The 19916-nt window shown below is 39.9% G+C and overlaps 1 protein-coding gene across 3 annotated transcripts in view; it reads right to left on the bottom strand.

Moving 5' to 3' along the window:
• LOC306888415 (FERM domain-containing protein 4A-like) overlaps positions 1–19916 on the bottom strand; it is a 76498-nt gene that overhangs the window by 2988 nt on the left and 53594 nt on the right. For 2 of the 3 annotated variants that reach the window (XM_079446686.1, XM_079446687.1), the window contains exons 12-23: positions 16094–16170; positions 12907–13045; positions 12442–12583; positions 8365–8498; positions 7113–7235; positions 6329–6560; positions 5997–6053; positions 4679–4916; positions 4433–4585; positions 2997–3826; positions 1230–1326; positions 284–351 (exon numbers count right to left, since the gene is read on the bottom strand). In XM_079446686.1, coding sequence (XP_079302812.1) covers positions 288–351; positions 1230–1326; positions 2997–3826; positions 4433–4585; positions 4679–4916; positions 5997–6053; positions 6329–6560; positions 7113–7235; positions 8365–8498; positions 12442–12583; positions 12907–13045; positions 16094–16170 — 2286 coding nt within the window. In that variant the 3' untranslated portion in view covers positions 284–287. The remainder of the gene's footprint in view (positions 1–283; positions 352–1229; positions 1327–2996; positions 3827–4432; positions 4586–4678; positions 4917–5996; positions 6054–6328; positions 6561–7112; positions 7236–8364; positions 8499–12441; positions 12584–12906; positions 13046–16093; positions 16171–19916) is intronic. The other variant, XM_079446685.1, reaches the window with a different exon arrangement.

Here is a 19916-nt window from a genome sequence, read left to right as displayed (position 1 = left end):
TTTTAAAAACTATAAACAAAGAACTGTTACACCACAAAATATAGTCTTTCCTTTTGTGATACAAAATTTGGTCATCCTGCCCACAACAAAGTTTTGCTTCAGTACTCCCTAGTAATTTTTTTTAATGAAATAAGACTTAAATAAAAGTTTTAATTTTGCAAAACAAATTCAGTTACAAGATAAATTCCAACACAAGAAAATGGCACAATCAGAGAGGTGAAGTAGTGAAAGAGTGAGATACAGAACATGCAGAGAAACAGAGATTGAGAGAGAGAGAGTGTACCTCTCTACTGGTCAGTGCTTTGGTGAGAGGGAGAACGGTCTTCAGTAGGAGAACTTTCAGTTGTATCACTGCCCCGAGAAAACACACACATACAAATTCAGGCAGAGGTGGGTTAGTGAGACACACAGAGAGAGAGAGAAAGAGAAAGGTTAGCGTTTGTGGGTAGCTGTGATGAGTTAATGTAGAGTGAGTTGTGTAATTTTGACACTGGGGTAGTTCTGTTACACACTATTAAAGTCAACAACACAGACAAAGCATTGGTACAGTTAGGTGGACGTCTAAACCAAGAGAATGTGCTCCAAGTCCCAGACTTTGACCAACATCCTCAAATATGTCTGTTCTTTGAAGTAAATACCCACTGACAAACAAAGCTGCGTAATCTACAGGAAAACCAATGCAATTTTGGAAGAAACCAAGAACAGCACAATGAAAATAAGAAGTATATAGAAACATTCATGGTCAAAGTTTAGTTCAAGGTAAACCATATCAGCCTAGCCTAAAACCATACTTGTGTCTAGAATGATGCAAACCACTGACAAACATTGCAAGTGATTTTTTTCACACAAATCTATTCACACTGACTAAAATGCAAATTGAATTATGAGAGAAAAAATCTAACAACTAATTTAAAGTGATTTGTTCTTCGGATTAGGCTGAAAACAGTGTCACTCACTTTTTTTAGTATTATTACATGATTGTGGTAAGTCCATCTAAGAAACTACAGAGCACCAGTATGTTATCTAACAACCCACTGGAGTACTAGATACTATGTTGTGTTAGTGCTACTTAGATGAACTAATTACGAATTAGACATAACTAGTTCCTTATATAAATATTTGAAACTATATATATACTATATACTTATATAAAATATTTGAACTACGAGGCATTTTATAAATATATATATATATATAAATATTTATTTAAACATTAGTAAAATTCGTACCCGCTCTGCCAGTTGAGTATGTGTTGTGGGCTGCAGGGGGGCGTAGCTGCAGGGTCACTACAGGGAGTTCCACTCCTCTGACTGTGTGGAGATGCAGCTGAAACACACACAGACTCCATTGTAAGACACTAATGTACACAGTTGAACTACAGTCACATTCGCTTATACACGTGGTGAATGTGTCGGAGATAAAGCTGACTACTTGCTGCCAACACCCTCTTGAGCTTCTGGAAAAGGTCTGGAGTGATTCTGCCACCCAGAGAGAGGTGATAATCCCCACGACACACACCCACACACTGACCAGACCACCCTGACAGCCTCCACACACACACACACACACACACACACACACACTTCACAGCAATGTACTTAAGTTGACACATAAAATAGGTCTCATTCCACCACTCTTTCTATCTCTGTAATACAGACTATATCACTACAGTAGAAAGAATTTATACACAGTGAAGTGAAATGTACAGACCTTACCTAAAGGTCACAGCATATGTGAATGAAATGTGATCTATCTCTCTCTATCTATCTATCTATCTATCTATCTATCTATCTATCTATCTATCTATCTATCTATCTATCTATCTATCTATCTATCTATCTATCTATCTATCTAAGGGCTCTAGACTCATTCTTCCCACTAGTCGCTCTTTTGCGACTAACTTTCTCAGTTGGTCACATGAGCACATAATTTGGTCGCAAATTTTTTTTTTTTTTTTTTTTGCTACAACATGCATGCTGATGAACCCGTTCTTTTTCATCAGTATTATTTATGATTTAAATTTTGTGAACAGGAATTCCTTTTTCGTGCGCTTTCACTTTCACTTTCAAATTTGCAATCTTGGTGTCACGTTTTACAAGAAAAGATCATTGTCTGTTTTGCTTATATCTATACACCTTTCACTTTTTAAGACTAAACCAAAAGATGGATTCATTGTTATTCTTAAAAACAGTACGTTACAATGACAAACTAGCTTACATAACATTTATTAACAAAAACGAATAAGATGAGGCATGGCGTAGGACACATCACATGCTGTATTATATACCGACTTATAAATTACAGAATGTTTAGCAAACACTGAGGAATCAAATAAATAATAATATAAAAAAAATGAAGGAAAGCCTCCATAGCATAATGTGAGGTAAACAGCAAAGATAACAAGCTTCTCAAAACGAAAACAAAAAGAAAAGTAAAACTAAACTGGCTGTCGTTGACAGGACTTTCATGTTTTTTTCTACAAGAATACCAACATGTTCACCTTCTCTGGTTTAAGAAGCGGTCTTTTACTTTAACCAAATCCTCCGTTGCGCTCCGTCCGCTGTGCATACCTTCGCGCTTGTGCTGAAGCAGTGAGTATAAACCAGGCTCTACCCAAGAAGCATTCACGCTGAAAGCGCCTCTCTTCATGTGATCAGTGAAATCTGACTCCAGCTACAATGTGCCGCGGCTCTGCAGCGCGCGCTGTATGAAGCAGACGCTTTGGAGCAGTGCACCCCATGCACTTGCACACCACGTGAAATTTTAACTCGCACATTCTCAAAAAATGGTTGCAGTCTAGAGCCCTGTATCTATTTATCTATCTATCTGTCTGTCTGTCTATTTATCTCTCTAACTATCTATCCATCTAGCTATCTATGCGACAAAAAATAGCCACAATCAAGAATCATGTTTGCATCTAATTTATGATGTTAACTCTGACCAAAGTCTTGCTGGTATTCAAATATTTTTGCATAATTTATATTTGATCTGCTCACCTGGTGACCCCTTCACTAGTGTCCCTATTCGTCCTCCACGGCCGTCTGAAGAATTGGAGCTGGTGTGCGTGACGCGGCTATGCTCCTTTATCGTTCCAGATGAGCGTTGGTACCAGCACCGAAGCTCCTCTGACACTGCTGCCCGCCCCCCTCCTCCTCCTTCCCTACCCAGAGACGGAGTCCTCACAATCTGTGAGCGGGAGGGCGTCAACCTCCCGCTGCCACCACCCGCTTCCCCGTCCTCCCCGGAGCCCCAGCCCTCCTTATAAAGCCCCCCGGCTGTGTATGAGTTGGAGGTCTTGAACTGTGCCTTGACGCTGTAGTGCCCCTCCTGGTCATTTTCCAGGCTGCGAACAACCACGGCGCTGGGGCTGCTGCCCTCTGTATACAGCGGGTACTCTTTGATGCGATACTGTGAGGAGGGTTGGCTCTGGCTGTGGAGGTACACGCCCTGGTGGCTCCCGCACACCCCTCCGTGGGTGCTCCCGTTGCGGGCAGCCAGGTTGGGCATGCTGCCAGAACTGGACGCGCCCAGGTGTCCGGCAGACTTGTGACGTTGTCGCTGCCGCTGTCGGGCTTTGGAGGGCGAGTCCTCGGCCAGCGTACAGTAGTTAGGGTTGGAGGTGGATGAGGGGTAGTAATGTTCTGAACTGGAGTGGCTGGTGCAAGATGAGCAGTCATCGGGGACAACAGAGCCATTGCTTCCTGTCCTCTGTGGTCCTGACAGAAACAGGTCAGGGCTAAGTCCCACCTCCGTGTCCGCCTCCAAGGATAGCAGCTTCCCCTGAGACTCCAAACTGGAACTCCGGCCACGGAATGGCTGAGTTAGACTGAGAAAGAATCGAAAACTGAATTTTAGTGGATTATTCAAACATTTTTAATATTTAAATATTATGTTTTTGAAATACTTATATTTATAATAAATTATTGCTTTTATTCAGAAAGGATGCATTGAAATAACTGATGATAATTGAGCAGCATCAGCATATTAGAATGATTTTTGAAGGATCATGTGACACTGAAAACCAGAGTAATGGCTGCTGAAAATTCAGCTTTGCCATTAAAGGAATAAATTACATTTTAGAATATATTAAACAGAAAACAGTTCTTTAAATTGTAATATTTTACAACATTACTGTTTTTACTATATTTTTGTTCAAATAAATCCAGCCTTGGTGAGCATAAGAGACTTAACTTAAAACATTTAAAAAAACTCTTCCCCCCAAAAAATCTAAACTTTTGACAGGTAGTGTATTTTGAAGAACAATTTCCGTTTGGTTTTAATTTTATATTAAATATATGCAATTATAGCTATATTCACTTTAATATATATAGATAAATAATACATAATAAAAAATATGAACTGAGAATGAATTTATTTAGCCTAACAATGTCGACAGCAGAGAACATTGAGAGTGTGTGTGTGTGTCCAGCACCTGGCCGAGTGCACGCAGCTCCGTGTTCTCAGGTCAGGGGTGGAGGGCATGCTGGACTGGCTGTTCCAGTGAGGGAGGGAGCGCACAGGGCTGTTCTGGAGAGAGTTGCTCCCTCCCGGCTCACAGCTGCCTGTGCTGGGGAAGCGCCTATGACTACAGCAGAAAGAGAAAAGAATAAACATAATTCATTCATTTACATGTGCACCACACTACTCATACCAAATTTTTTTGTAGACAGGTCTGTACCTGGAGTGTGAGGAGCGTTTCTTCACCCGTTCGTAAGGTTCGTCTAATGAGCTTTCGCTCCACATGCGTGGTTTGATCGGGGACTTGTCATAGTCACTGTGTTGGTAATGCAGGTGTCTCAGTCCATCCAGGGACTGTGGGGGAGGCGGTCGGCTGTGGGATGGGGGTCGGGGAGGGAGACCTTTGTGTGGGGAGGCAGCCGGAGAGAACGTAGGGGTTCCTGTCACTTGGGGGTCATCTGGAGAAAGTAGTGAGAGGATATGAGATAAATATATCATTTAATGAAAAGATTTACTTTGGGGGACAAAATTGCAAAAATAAATGATAGAAATTAAGAAAATTAAATTAGAGTCTTGATGTGTATAATCTGACTGGATGAGCCACATTCAAAGTTCTTGTAAAAAATATCAATCTGCAAATTAAATATTAATCAGCAAAATTAATGATTATTAATGAGACAACTGCCTGTTTTGCATATGTAAACTATATTAATTGCTACATAATTGTTTATTGCATCTTGATGAGTTTGAAGGGGAAGTCGTGGCCTAATGGTTAGAGAGTCAGACTCGTAATCAAAGGTTGCGGGTTCGAGTCTCGGGCCGGCAGGAATTGTAGGTGGGGGGAGTGAATGTCCAGCGCTCTCTCCACCCTCAATACCACGACTGAGGTGCCCTTGAGCAAGGCACCGAACCCCCCAACTGCTCCCCGGGCTCCGCAGCATAAATGGCTGCCCACTGCTCCGGGTGTGTGTTCACGGTGTGTGTGTGTTCACTGCTGTGTGTGTGCACGTTGGATGGGTTAAATGCAGAGCACGAATTCCGAGTATGGGTCACCATACTTGGCCGTATGTCACTTCACTCACTTATGATATCCAATCTCCCATTTTACCAAACTGAGATGCTTTAAGAGATGCTTAAAGGAAATTTTAACAATTAAAAAATGTAAATAATCAAAGAAATCAAAAGAAAAAGAAAATAGTTCATAAAACCTCTTGAATATCATTTGATTAGATAATTAAAGTTCAAAGTTATTGTAAAAAATATGAAATTCCATACTAAATATTAATAGGCCAGATGAATGAATATTAATGAGACCAATGTCTGGTTTGTATCTGTAAACTAGATTATTTGGCAAAATAATAGTAAAAGTTGGCTTCATTCTTGTTTGCAACACCCACTTTTCACAATTCAATAATAATTAATTACAGATGGATATAAATCAAACCCTGACCTATTTTTTTTTATTATTCTGATTCAATTTGAAACCAGAATAAAGATGTAAAATTGGTATTTATGTATAAAATTTGAACAAAACTTACCATCATCCAGCACCAGGGCATCAGACAGTGAACTGTCCTCTGAGCCAATATTTGCTTCTGCCGAACAAAGACAAAGTCACTTAAAAGTGAAAACACACATACACCAACATGTCAAACAAATCTTCACAACCTGAGTGTGAACACGAGTGCGTTAAATGAATTTTCGCAGCAGAGGTCACACACAGACACATATGTTCACACAGTTTTATAGGTCTATGGGGAGGTGCGATTACTCTTGCTCTCAGCATGAAAGTCTTTACAGAGGAAACACTTAATGAACTCACAGGAACGCTGCGAAAACGTCTACAAATACAATAAATAGAATTCCTCACCCTCTATGATTAGAGAGGCACGTTGTGTGGGTTTCTTTCCAGTGCGAATGCGGTGCTCGTTGATGCCATTCTCGATGTCTTGCAGCTTCTTCAGAGCATTCAGATACGACGTCTTCCTCTGTTTCTTTAGCTTTTTGCTGCTGATGTGAGGATCGGATGCTAACCGCCGCGCTGCCTCCGTTATCTGGGACTGGATGGCAAATTCCCTTTCCAAACGCTCCAACTCCTCTTCCTAAAAACACACAGATGTAAACATACACAAAATGAGTAACTGAGCCAAAAAAAAAAACACACATAATCCTTCATATACTCCTTTGTGAAATTGCCAACACACACTCCATCAGAATAACAAGACAGCTATGGGCGTCAAGTTGTCTAGTTCTCATACACACATTGAGGCCGCTAAGATATTGTGGCCTCTTATCAATGCTTTCAATTAATCACCCAAAATCAGCAATCATCAGTCATGTAAAAACACACATACAAAGACAAAGATGACATTATGACCTCTTACATAAATCAGCTTTCTTCATTCACATAGCTAAGCTCGGTTTTTGTAATCCAGCTCCTTTGGCTGACACTCAACGCATACACTGCACTATCGCCACTTCCTCTGATCATGCCAGACTGGAGCTATTTATAGACCCCTGCACACATGCATGAACATCTGATTGTGGCTTAAAGGGCAGTGTATGATGAAACAATCGTGCAGCGTTCGCTGTGGTTAAGGGTTCTGAAGTTTATACAGTACCAACTATAAATCACACTATAAACAGTCACTGACCTCTCCTTTAGGCAGGATCTTCCGCTCGTCCAGTTTGAAGGCGGTGCCGATTTTGCGTCTGACGGTGGGCGGCTCCTCCCCGGGGTCGAGAGGGTACTCTTTTGGAAGTTTTCCTGTCAGCTCCTGAAACACAACACACTATGTTACACTCTTAAAGTCATTGCACACTGAGTCCGAAATTTTCGCATGCGTTTTTCCGTATTCCCCATCCTTTCCTATCAAAATGCATGCTACGGATGCGAAAACGCAGAAAATCGAACCTGATCTGAATTTTTTTTGACAGACGAAAGTTTTGGAGGCAGTATGCAAACGTGATTGACACAACGTGAGGTCGTATTTATTTTTGAACGTGCTAAAATTTAGGAGAGTGTGCAGTGACCTTTAATCCAGCTGTTTTTGTGTATGTATGAGTGTGTGAAATTAAGATTCTAGTCCCAATCAACACCTTTGAGAGCAGCAAATCCAGGCTTGACTGTGTGCAACATGATCTTTAGGCATCCTAAGGCATTATTCTGAACAAAAGTGTGCTGCTTTCTAAGATAAAAAAATCTAATTATGTATATTAGATTCTTTCACTTAATTAAACAGGCTGGGGCACATTTTTAACTGTAAAGATACTCATATACTCACAATGTTAAGATACTCATAAACAGATACTGTTTTATTCAATATGCACATCTGTAATGAAATTGGTTTATGTACTAATATATTGTCAATGCAAGTAAAATCTATATTTTGAATGACAGGGCGGCCCACAGAAGCTACAAGAGTTTACATGGAATTAACTGCCTATTACAGTTTACTATGTAACCAAAATACCAATAATATCCAGAAATTTTAAATTAATTACCAGCTTGTGGTATTGACTGATTGTGAACTGCTTTGAAACCGTAACCCTGTAGAGCGCGCAACAGTGCAGTGTTTTGACTTAGAATGTGCAGTGATCCATCTTTTGAAGTTTAGCAATGACATCAGGGAATATGGTGATTCCTGTTTTTCATCGAGAAATTTAAGACTTCTTAAGTGATATTTCTTAAAGAGATTTTGTTATACCATTTACGATATTTACATTTATGACAGACTTTGTATGACCTTATATTTGATTAAATTAAATTTAATACTTTAAGACACGTGCGAACCATGTATGATTTAAAACATTCTTTAGCTTCCTATGCAGAATGCAGACAGTAAGTAATCACAGGTTTTCCAACAGAGCCATTATGCTGAAGTGAGAAGTTGTTTCGATCCTTACCGCTTCTCTGATGCAAATGCTCTTGAGTTCCTCTATTCTCTGTCTCAGTGTCTCCTCCAGAGCTTCCTGTCTGGCCCTCAGAGCCGCCAACATGTCCTTCTTAGCGGTCTGGGAGCTGTCTGACTCTTGAGAGCCTACAAACACACAAACATACATCATACACAAGATAAGATCAAATCTAGGGTTGACATGTGTCACATTTGATCAAATATGTATGTGTGCGTGTGACCTAAAGGTCAAAATCAGAAATGTTTGAAGGTCAAATCAGCACAAGCAGCTTCAGACTTCAGCTTAAACAATCAGACTGACCTTCTCGCTTAGCAAGAGGGTGTGTACTTCATCTCTTTCAATGCTATGAAAGGGGCAAAGTGTGTGTGTGTTTCCGGACAAAACTGAACAAAAGGCCCCAATGGGGCAACATTGTTTAGCAGATACTCCATGTGTATCAGAGCAAAAGGCAAAGTTGTGTGTCTGAGATGTTTACGAGGAAGTGAGCTAAATTTTTTGGCAAGATTGGGAAGGATTACATAACAACAGCGATACCTTAATATCACCACACAATGCTAAAGACATTAAACCAGTATTTGTTTATCTGTGGTAAAAATAAGTTGAGGCTGTGAATGTGCGTTTTCTCACACTGAAACTATGAAGTATCATGGAATGTGATGCGTCTTGTGTGTTTGGAAGGGGATAATGAGTGTGTGTGAGCAGGCAGCTGTCTGGGAATCAGTGAAGGGTCGGCAGTAATAGAGAGAGAATATGGCCGGGGTCACTGGCTGTGTCGCTAGTGTCCAGTCAAGCTTTCTATGTGTGTATGTGTGTGTGTGTTTTTGGTCTACGGCTGCAGAAGAGGCACTGAAACCTTAAAGGGATACTCCACTCCAAAATGAAAACTGTCATTAATCACTTACCCCCATGTCGTACCCCAACCCGGAACAGCTTTGGAACACAATTTAAGATATTTTGGATGAAAACCGGGAGGCTTGTGACTGTCCCATTGACTGCATAGTAAATGCGCAAAGAAAACAAAACAATGACTTAGCGCCATTTTGGTGAATATCTGCAGGACGCAAGCAGCGTACGCTCTTGTGTGTCAGCCGCGCCATAAGGATACGTCTTCTACGTTTGTTTACGCTTTGATTTGAATGAAAACAGCACATGCGGTATGCGGCTGACACACAAGAGGGAAGTCGTGGCCTAATGGTTAGAGAGTCGGACTCGTAATCCAAAGGTTACGAGTTTGAGTCTTGGTCCGGCAGGGATTGGTCCGCTCTCTCCACCCTCAATACCACGACTGAGGTGCCCTTGAGCAAGGCACCGAACCCACAACTGCTCCCTGGGCGCCGCAGTGCCCACTGCTCTGGGTGTGTGTTCACGGTGTGTGTGTGTTCACTGCTGTGTGTGTGCACTTTGGATGGGTTAATTGCAGAGCACAAATTCCGAGTATGGGTCACTTTCACTTTCATACGTACGCTGCTTGCTATGCAGTCAATTTTTTACTATGCAAATTTACTATGCAGTCAATGGGACAGTCACAAGCCTCCTGGTTTTCATCCTAAATATCTTAAATTGTGTTCCGAAGAAGAACGAAGCTTTTACGGGTTTGGAACGACATGGGGGTCAGTGATTAATGACAAAATTTTCATTTTGGGGTGTAGTATCCCTTTAAATTTTGTCACTATAAATCAATATGGCATGGAATTTGGCAATCTTCCATATTATGACATACACTACCGTAAAAAAAAAAAAGTTTGGGATCAGTAATAGATGCATAAATTTTTTTAAAGAAATGAATACTGATATTCAGCAAGGATGCATTCATTACATTGGTCTAAAGTGACATTAAAGACATTTAGAACATTACAAAATAAATGTTGCTCAAGATTGATGATAAGAAGAAATGTTTCTTGAGCACCGAATCCGCATCTTATGATTTCTGATGGATCACGTCACACTGAAGACTGGAGTAATGATGCAGAAAATTCAGCTTTGCCATCACAGGAATAAATTACATTTTAAAATGGAAAAGTTATTATAAATTGTAATACTATTTCACAGTATTTCTGTTTTTACAGTGTGTTTGATCAAATAAATGCAGCCTTGGTAAAACTTCTTTCAAAAATGTAAAAATCTTTGAATGGTAGTGTATTTTGGACTAAAACATTTTTTTTGTGATATTTTAAATATTTTTTCTTGGACACACTAAGACCAAAAGTAAATATTCCAGAATCACTCTGAACATACGAGTGAACCAGAGAAGGAATTCTTGACTCCCAGTTCCTGTGAGTATGTGTGACAGGAGAATTTAGCTGCAAAGAGCTTTTCCACTTCGCCAAGTTTGGATTTGCTGAGTTGCCAAATAAATCCATAATTTGAAAGCATTCAGCACAGGGATGTGAAGTGATGTGAAGACGTTAAGAGAAAATTAGTAATGGACACACACACTTGGGCTGGGTGGGGTTCATGGGAACTCCAGATGGGCAGAACTGTCCTGTGGTGAACCTATGAAGCAAATCTACTGCAAAGAAAGGCATCACACTGCACGACACACAAAAACAGAATAATTCTGTCACTGGAACAGAGTGACATTGTTCTGGAGAGTGTCTCTGTGAAAACGCTCTATCCTCTCAGACACATATAAAGAGGCAGGAGATTTCGGAAGCATCTGAGAGCTTTACAGAGCAATGATACACACATGCACATTTAACTGTACTGTATTTATAACAATGCTTTAACCCGACTCAGGTACTTTCATAATACATTTTCCTGTTCATACTTTGATTCGTCATGCATGTTATTCTTAAAAAAATAAGCAAAATGTAATACTGTCTTCTCCCTTCTTGTTTTCTGTTTATATAATCATGAGCAGGGAAAAATAATATTAACCAATAATATTATAGCCTAACTTTTACAACACAGCCAGTATAACACCAGTATACCATCAGTGGATGAAATGAAGTCTTGACTAATGTACGTTGACTAATTGACTAATGAAGTCTTACATTAGTCAACGTAAAAGCAAAATTGATTTTGTTCGTTTACTCAATGCCTTGCCTGGACTTATTGTGCACAATTCATGCATGCTTTTCAAAAAAAACAAAAAAACTTCTAAAATACTTGGTTTGCTTCTGAAGTAACATTCCTTGTCAGATGGCATAACTGAGCCTCAACTCTATAGTCCTACTCTGCAATTTCTCTCTATGAATAACCAAATTCATTCGGAAATGCTTCAGATCACAGAAGTAAAATGGTTTGCGAATGCTGTTTCAGTTTCATGCTGTCTAACCAAAGCAAACAACTCCAAAACGCAGCGACTGTCCAAGCCTACACTATGATTTAATCTCTCACGTGTGGTCAGTGATTAAGAGGCTGAAGACACATGGCTCAGATGAAAGGGAGATCATATGACTGACACCAGAGGAGTCCTGCTACGAGCACATTTAATTCATGATACCTGACACCACGGCAGGAGTCCAAAACCAGCATCAAGACAAGCTATTCTCACTCTCACCTTGTAGAAAATTTACACACATGCCCACACCCCAAAACTCCCAGTGTATGACATCATCATCACCATGAGATCACACATATAACAGGACAGAGTGTTTGAAGCCAAGTGCACAAGCTTGTCGCCACATTTGCAAGAGAATGCAAAGATTCTCTGGGGGAACAATCGTTTTGTGAAAGAACACAATTTTTTGCAAGTGAACGTAACATTTCTCAGGGAATGCAATACTGTTGCAAGAGAATACAAATGTTTTACACAAAATTTCTCAGGGGACTGTTGATTGAATGCAAAGTTTCTCAGGGCAACACAATATTGTTGCACAGTGAACGCAAATGTTTGCGAGCGAATGTTTGTCGGGGGAAACGCAATACTTTTGCAAGAGAATGTACATTTTTCCTCCCATTTCATAATTTTTCCCTAATATCCCCTAAATAGCTCCAAAAATTTTAAACTACGAACAACACTTTATATTCATGTCAGGACATAATTTCCGGATAATAGCTGTAAACAGGAAGAAAGTGATCTTGTAATCGCACCTGTTTTGTGTGATTGTGTGTGTGTGTTCTGACCTGAGGAGAGCAGACTTCCGCTGCTGCCGCTGATGATTTTGCCTTTGCTGCCCATGTTGGCCAGTTTGGAGGTCTTGAGGGTTCCTGTTTCTGTCAGGTCTATGGCTATCTCATTCAGACTGCGTGCTGCGTGGATCTTACTCTGAGAGACAGAGACAGAGAGAGTGAATGTGCTTGCCAGCTGTGTCGAGTGTGTCAGAATTTTCCAAGAGACGAACATTCCGCAGCTTTTAAAAGTGTAACAGAATCCTTGAGCAAAATCAGAGACAGATAGTTATGTGTGTGTGTAAGTGTATGTGGCCCTGAGGATTGCAGAGAGATGGTTGTCTAGACGGTGAAACAGTTAGAGGTAGACCACAGAAACACACAGGAAAGTCGATGTAGTATGAGCAAGGTTATCAACCAAACACACTGATGCAAGAAATACATGTGAAGACAGATCCGAAAACACAGATGCACATTCACCTTGCTCTGTTTGCGGTCCAGGTAGAACTGGTGTTGGCTGATGGCCATGGCCCAGATGGATTTGATGAGGGTGGCACAGGCGTACCAGGTGTGCACGGCGATGCCACTGTGACCAAATGTCCTCCGCGTTACCGACGCCCTACAGTTGGAGAGAACACAAATCGACTTTATATTCACTGAATTTTATGACATTGTCATTGTAGAAACAGATGTCAAAATGTCTATTACTGTTTATTACAAACACTTATATTTTAATAGACGCACACCATCTTTGTGTTTGTTATTTCAAAAAATACACAGTCAAAATTTTTTACCTCCTCTACACTGGAGGAACCACATCCAAAGACACATAAAAACAGCCAATAAACAGACACGTGACCATGTTATGTTGCTTGGCTAGTTAAGCTAATGCTAAGATAAAGCTTACTGATGCTTTTAAGATTTTAACAGATTTCTTTGCAAATCCAGAAACATCTAATCTACTGCGCTAGCTAACTAGACAACATTTTTTCTTCACTGTAAATTTGCAAATATCTTCCAATCACTACCATCCAAAAGTCTGGGATCAGTAAGGTTTTTAATGGTTTTGAAAGAAGTCTCTTATGCTCACCTAGGCTGCATTTATTTGATCAAAAATACAGTAAAAACTGTAATATTGCGCAATATTGTTATTATAATATTAAGCGAGTTTTCTTTTTTAATATATTTTAAAATGTAATTTTTTCCTGTGATGACAAAGCTGAATTGTCAGCATTACTCTAGTCACCAGTGTCACATGATCCTTCAGAAATCATTCTAATATGCTGATTTGCTGCTCATTATCATCAATTATCATCATCATCTATCATCTTGAAAACAGTGGTGCTGTTTAATATCTTTGTGGAAACTGTGATGCGTTTTTGTCAAGTAGTACAAAAGAATAGCATCCAAATTTTGGAACAATTGTGTATACTTAGATACTACTAGAGACATAAAAATTCACACACAGACAAAATACAAAAATGTATTTAAATTCTATTGTCTGCTATATTATTAGCCACCAGTATGATATATATTTATGTGGGAGATATGAAATGTGAACTGGTGTTAGCACATAATACTCCGGACAGCTCTGCAATGCATCGGCTTAACATACCACACACAGCGCAGCCCACAAACACACACACACCATTACACTGTGGTCAAACCCAGCGCACGTGTGTGTCCTGTGATGGGCTTTATAAAATCCTCCAGGCCTCTCCACTAGAACAGCAGACCCGCGTGTTCTGACTCTTATCAAAACTATATTAGCGTATGTTGCATTGACTTTAACTGAATGACAGTGAACTTAACAAGAAGGAAAACACATCATAGTCCCTCATGCTGCAAAATAAACAGATTTCATCTTCCTAAACTGTTTTGCTCTCTTTCATGTCTTATTTCCCCAGCCTCCAGCATTTCTGTGAACTCCCTCCATGTTCTTCTCGTTTCTGGGCTGTCGTGGTGGTTGTTTGAACAGCGTGAATGAGGCGGTTTATCTGTCAGCATCTGAGGCAGCGTGTGCTGCTGCTTTTGGCAGCGTCTGCTCTCCTAAAGAGACTAACCAGCCCTTCGCACGTACTGATGATGTCATGAGGGCCTGATTAAACCCTAAACGCATCCTAATATTGACAGAGAGAACGTCAGATCAAACTGAAGATCCGAAACAATCCAAGTTTTGACAGAACGAAAGAGAGAAGTGGAGAACCGAGATCAAACTCAAACCAAATCTCAATCTCTACAGATGGACAGACAAAACGAGGAGGCTATGTTTTTGTTCATTTGTTCCAGCTGTACTTCTGCGCTCTTCTCCACAGGACACAGGAAGTCAGAGATTTCAATCCAATAACAGATAGCTTAGCTTGTGGATGGAAACCAACCAGATGTAAATACGAACATTTACCAATGAAAATTAACCATTTTTCTCTTCAGGAACAGGAGGACACTAAAATGGGTTTTCCTGTCAAAGCCTGATATATTTAGAAGATTAAACAAAACTAAACTTGTATAACTGATGTGTAGATGCTGTATAAAGATGTTCCTCCAAAACAGATTCATATTCTAATCTTGTTGCTAGTAAATAGTCCAATGTAAAGCTCAGTACATCATGCCACTTTAATTCTAAGTAATTCAAATTATTTCCACACTTTAATCCAAAAGAATCAAAGGACAAAAACATACACAGCTGAGATGTTTCAAATGCTTCATGAGATGTAAACAAACTTGTCTTTCAAACTCCTGCTGAGTTTAAGTGAAAGTGGCACCCACAACATGACCTGCCAGTGTATTTGACACATTGTTTGCAAGCCTATACAGTTCATGACCTTTGAGTGTGAGTGAACACGTGTAGGCTGTAGGGGTATAACGATTCATCAACTACATCGATGTATCGATTTATATTCATATGATCCAACTACATCGATCTGTGCTCGGCAAGTTGGCCTTCCGGACGGCATATATCGATCTAACATCGTTTTAAAAGGTAATCAATCGATTGTATCGATACTAGGAAATAACGCATTGGATTTAAGCACGTCAGACTTTATATGGATGTTTTTTCTTAGCACTTTTAATGATAAAGGCGTTAAACGTTACTCGATTCAGTCTGCCTATCTGTGATGTCATCGCCACGCGCCAGCAGCAGCGCAAAGACAACAAACATAGCATGGCTGATGGCAGAGGAGAAGTCGACGAGCGAGAAGTTATCAAGCCACCATTGCGGTCCAGTGTGTGGAAACACTTTGGCTTTTGCAAAGACGGATATTGCACTTTATTTTTTATATTAATACTGTATTTGTATTATTTTTATGTTGAAAAACTACAGCAAAAGTAGCAGGTAAACCTACTGTTAATTCTTAATCCTACTGTTTACTTGCTTGTTTATATCCATAATTAATTGATACCTGATTCCCTTACAAGAAACAACAGGAATCTAGGAAACTCCACCTGCACTGTCCAGTATCCAGGTATTGATTTCAGTCAAACTGGTTGAATTTTTGGCTAAAAAGTTACTGAATCGATTTCAAGTTACTGAATCGTTTCGGATCATATCGTTCTAAATGAACCAATATCGTCCTTGCATCGTATCGACAACCACGAGTTGTGATACGAATCGAATCGTTGTTAAAATGAATCGTTACACCCCTAGTAGGCTGTGATGTAGATTTACCTTCTCGGATCATGGACTTCCACTGAGAACTTCTTCTCCCTGAAGTACAGATTCTCCAACTGTCTCCATTGGAATACCTGCAGAGATGAGAGAACGTTTTTACAACATTCCCAAAACCTCAATCAAACATTTCACGGATGGTGCTCCAACGACTGTAAACTCCTTCCAGATCAGAAAACTTCAGGAAAAGGCTCTAAAACAAAATCCAGAAGTCAAATCCAAGCCAAGATATTTTACTTTTCTGTGCACTTTTGTGCTTATGGTGAGTGCGAGTGAGTAAAATCCTCCTTAAGCACAGGGGAACAATGAGTCCTCCTCTGTATATGTGTAGAAAGAGAGAGACTGTTTGGATCAAGAACGATGGAGAGAGAGAGAGAGAGCAAGCAAGAGTGGGAGGGATCAGCCCCCTTCCAAGCCTCTCCTCCCTTTGGGACACACACTTCCTGTGTGGGCGGGGTTTTTGGAGAGTTCAGAGTGATGTGTTTGTGTGTGTTCTGTAGTAACCCCTCAAAACGCAGTGCTACAGCTTTGTTAAACTCCTCCACCTCTTTTCCCCTCATTCACTCAAGAAACCTGGTTCTGGTTCTCATTACACACAATGCACACACACGGCTGTCTGCGGTACACACATTGAACTCCTGGAGCCATCAGCTGCACAGACACAAAGAAAACACAATAGAAATAGAGAGTGGTGGAGAAAGTGGTATGAATATATACTGTACATTTGCTGAAACTGTTAGTTTCATTTAACAAGAAAAAGAGCCTATATACTCTTTCCAAGGTACATAAGAGGTATATACAATCGAAACTATCAATTATGTCCATAATTGTTAACAGTCATTAAACATACTCTGTATATAAGCATTCCTTAGCAAAGACCTTGATGTATATAAAAAAGAAAAAAATAAAGGAAAAGAGAAATGAAAAAATGACGGAAGAGAGTGGAGAGAGAAGGGGAGGGGGCTGGCTTGAAGAGCTCAAGAATTTTAAGAGCCTGGGAAAACAATGGACAGATGAAGGAAGAGGGGAGGGAAGGAACATAGTTACACACACACACACACACACACACACCGACACACACACACACACAAAACTATTTCCACATATATCACTAGGATTGGGAATTAAGAACCGTTTCTTATTCAGAGCTGGTTCCATTTTTAAAAATATACTGGAATCAAATGACTTTCATAGCATTCGTTTCCGATAACGGTCCTTTAACATCTGCAACATTCCACTGATGCAGATAACATACCGCATTAAAATAGTCTTCCTGCAGGTCTACTAAATCTACAATTTTAGAAAAGAGGAGACTACAATATTAATTGCATGAATCGATGAATTGCACTATAAATCAATGAAATGAGAGAGAAAGACAAGTTGATGCACAATAATACATAAAGAATCACAAGAATACAGATTTGACAACTACAATGTGTAAACAAATGACTCTTTCTTTGGTCTAATGATACATATCACTAAAACAACACTTATACAAATAGTAATAAAAGTAGCAGAAATAAAAGTAATAAATAACATTAAAATATGTTACCAAAGATAGTATTGTTTTGCTTAGTATATTGTTCTTCAGAAGTACTAAACAAAATGTTAATCCTATTTAAATTTATTTATAAGTACTTTAAAAACCACAGCATATACCAAAGTGCTGTACTATTAAAAGACTAATTAATATAAAACAGAGGGATATTAAATCATTTAGTGGAAATGGAAGCAGAATAGTTCAATTTCTTATGTTTTGCTTCCCAAAATATCAAAGACACAGGGCAACTGAACAGCACAGAGATTTTGATGGCGTGAATGTTTCTTGGTGTTTATGAGAAGCTTTGATGGCCTCATGGGACCAAGAACAAACTTGACCCATAACACTTTCAAAACAACTTTCATTATGAAGATACAAATCTCTCTCCTTAAGAGAGAGGGAGGGAGAGGAAAAAGAAAGTGAGGGAGGGCTACAATGTTCCATGACATCTAAACACTCTGTAGCGTGGTGCAGTTATAAGAGCCAATGAGGCATGGAGCATTAACCACACCAGAGTATTTTGGGCACAGTGAGGTGGAACTGGGGACTTCAGCTATTGTTCTGGATTGAGACAATCTCAGCTGAAAGTGTGTGTGATTTTGAGGCGTGCAGTCACGAGAGGCTGCAAGAGAGAAAAGACATGTCAAAGGGGGCCCATGTGCCCAGCGATGTACTGAATCCTGGTTAGTTCCAGCACATATTTCACTGACAGCTGAACCGTGTTCTAGTCCTCATGTTGTTTGGTTATTTAGATCTCTGGAAACAGGGTTAAATCTTGTTCTGGACTTCAAAGGATTTTAATGAAGGCTCACAGCCATGGTGATGGGGTCCAGAGATTGGCTATGCCTGTGTCTGAAAACCCCACCTCTGTTCTGATACAGCTGATTCCAGTAAAGTTTAGCATGCAGTTCAACTAAAAACGCTTATTCAGAAAGTTCCAACTTAAGGGAGTTCAGATTTTAAGGAGTCTCATGTCTAAATGTCATAGGCGTTTCATCACTATGACTATTCACTGCAGTTTCTTCTATTATTATGCACAACACCCACCCTACAGTCTGTCTGTACATAGAATAATACAACAAACCCCCACCCCTTTCTCTCACAAAGACACACAGAGTACAGAAAGACTGTGTGTGTGGCATGATATTTGCTTAGCTGGAGCTATAACGAGCGCTTATGAGAAAAGATAGGGCATTGGAAAGGTCAAAGATCACTAGCAGCAGACAGGATGAAAACAATCACCGGTGACTCAAGGGTTGCAATCCCATGATTCATAGCTATAACGTCACATTTGGCTAGAAGGGCAGCTATACACTTTTTTTAGATAGGCTATGCTGTTCATCTGTTTTATAAGGCAAGAATCTTTCAGTAAGTAAAGCTAATAAGCTGATCCAAACCAATCAGGAACAGCCGCACACATGCCAGTTTTTGGGGAGTGGTCCTGGATTCGTCAAACACACTAATGTTTCCAGTATGTTTTGTGTTGTCAGGGCGACAGTAATCCTGCGGGTGTCTGCTGCTGGGTTTCCTGTTGCGGGTTTTGGAGTCAGCAAGGCTGCGGAGGGAGTTTAGGTAGAGGACAATAGCTCTTGAGAAACACATGTACCCCAATTCATGATGAAACCACAAATGTACTCGTCACACCTCTGTGAAACTTCACACACATGCTTTGGCATAGATGCTCTGTGGTTTCTCATTAGGAGAGGGTATAAATTAGTTTGAAACTCATTAAATAAACCCAACCACTAACTCACCAAGTCTGCAACTTTTAGTGTGTGGCATATTTAACAGTATATCCCAGACTCTCACACAAACTGCCTACAGATGGAGAACAGCCACAAACTATTAGCGCATGTGAGCTTATCATCAAAACATTAAAACGTGCATATGTGATGGAGGCAAACTGTGTAATGAGAACATTAGTGGCAATGACCCATCTGCAGCCTGGCATTTGAACGCAGGGCTAGATGTCTGATTGTTCTCTGTGATTAAAATAATAGTTCACACAAGACTGAACATACTGTCATCATTTACTCACTCTTATGCCATTTCAAACCTGCAGGACTTTCTTTCTTCTGTGGAACATAAAAGATGATATTTTGAAGAAAAAAACAAAAAAAACAAACAACCCCCCAAAAAGGTCACTTTTTTTTTCACTCTATACAATGAAAGTCAATGGGGTCCAATGTTGTTGCACTGTATCATCAAAAATAGTTTATACATTATTTAAACTATATTATTTTGCATTCTGCAGTAGAAAAGTAAGTGTTACAGGTTTGGATC

This window comes from Barbus barbus, assembly GCF_936440315.1.
Source record: "Barbus barbus genome assembly, chromosome: 22".
Taxonomy (NCBI): Eukaryota; Metazoa; Chordata; class Actinopteri; order Cypriniformes; family Cyprinidae; genus Barbus; species Barbus barbus.
The sequence above is the reverse complement of the archived record's forward strand: the minus strand, read 5'-3'. Positions and strand labels throughout refer to the sequence as shown.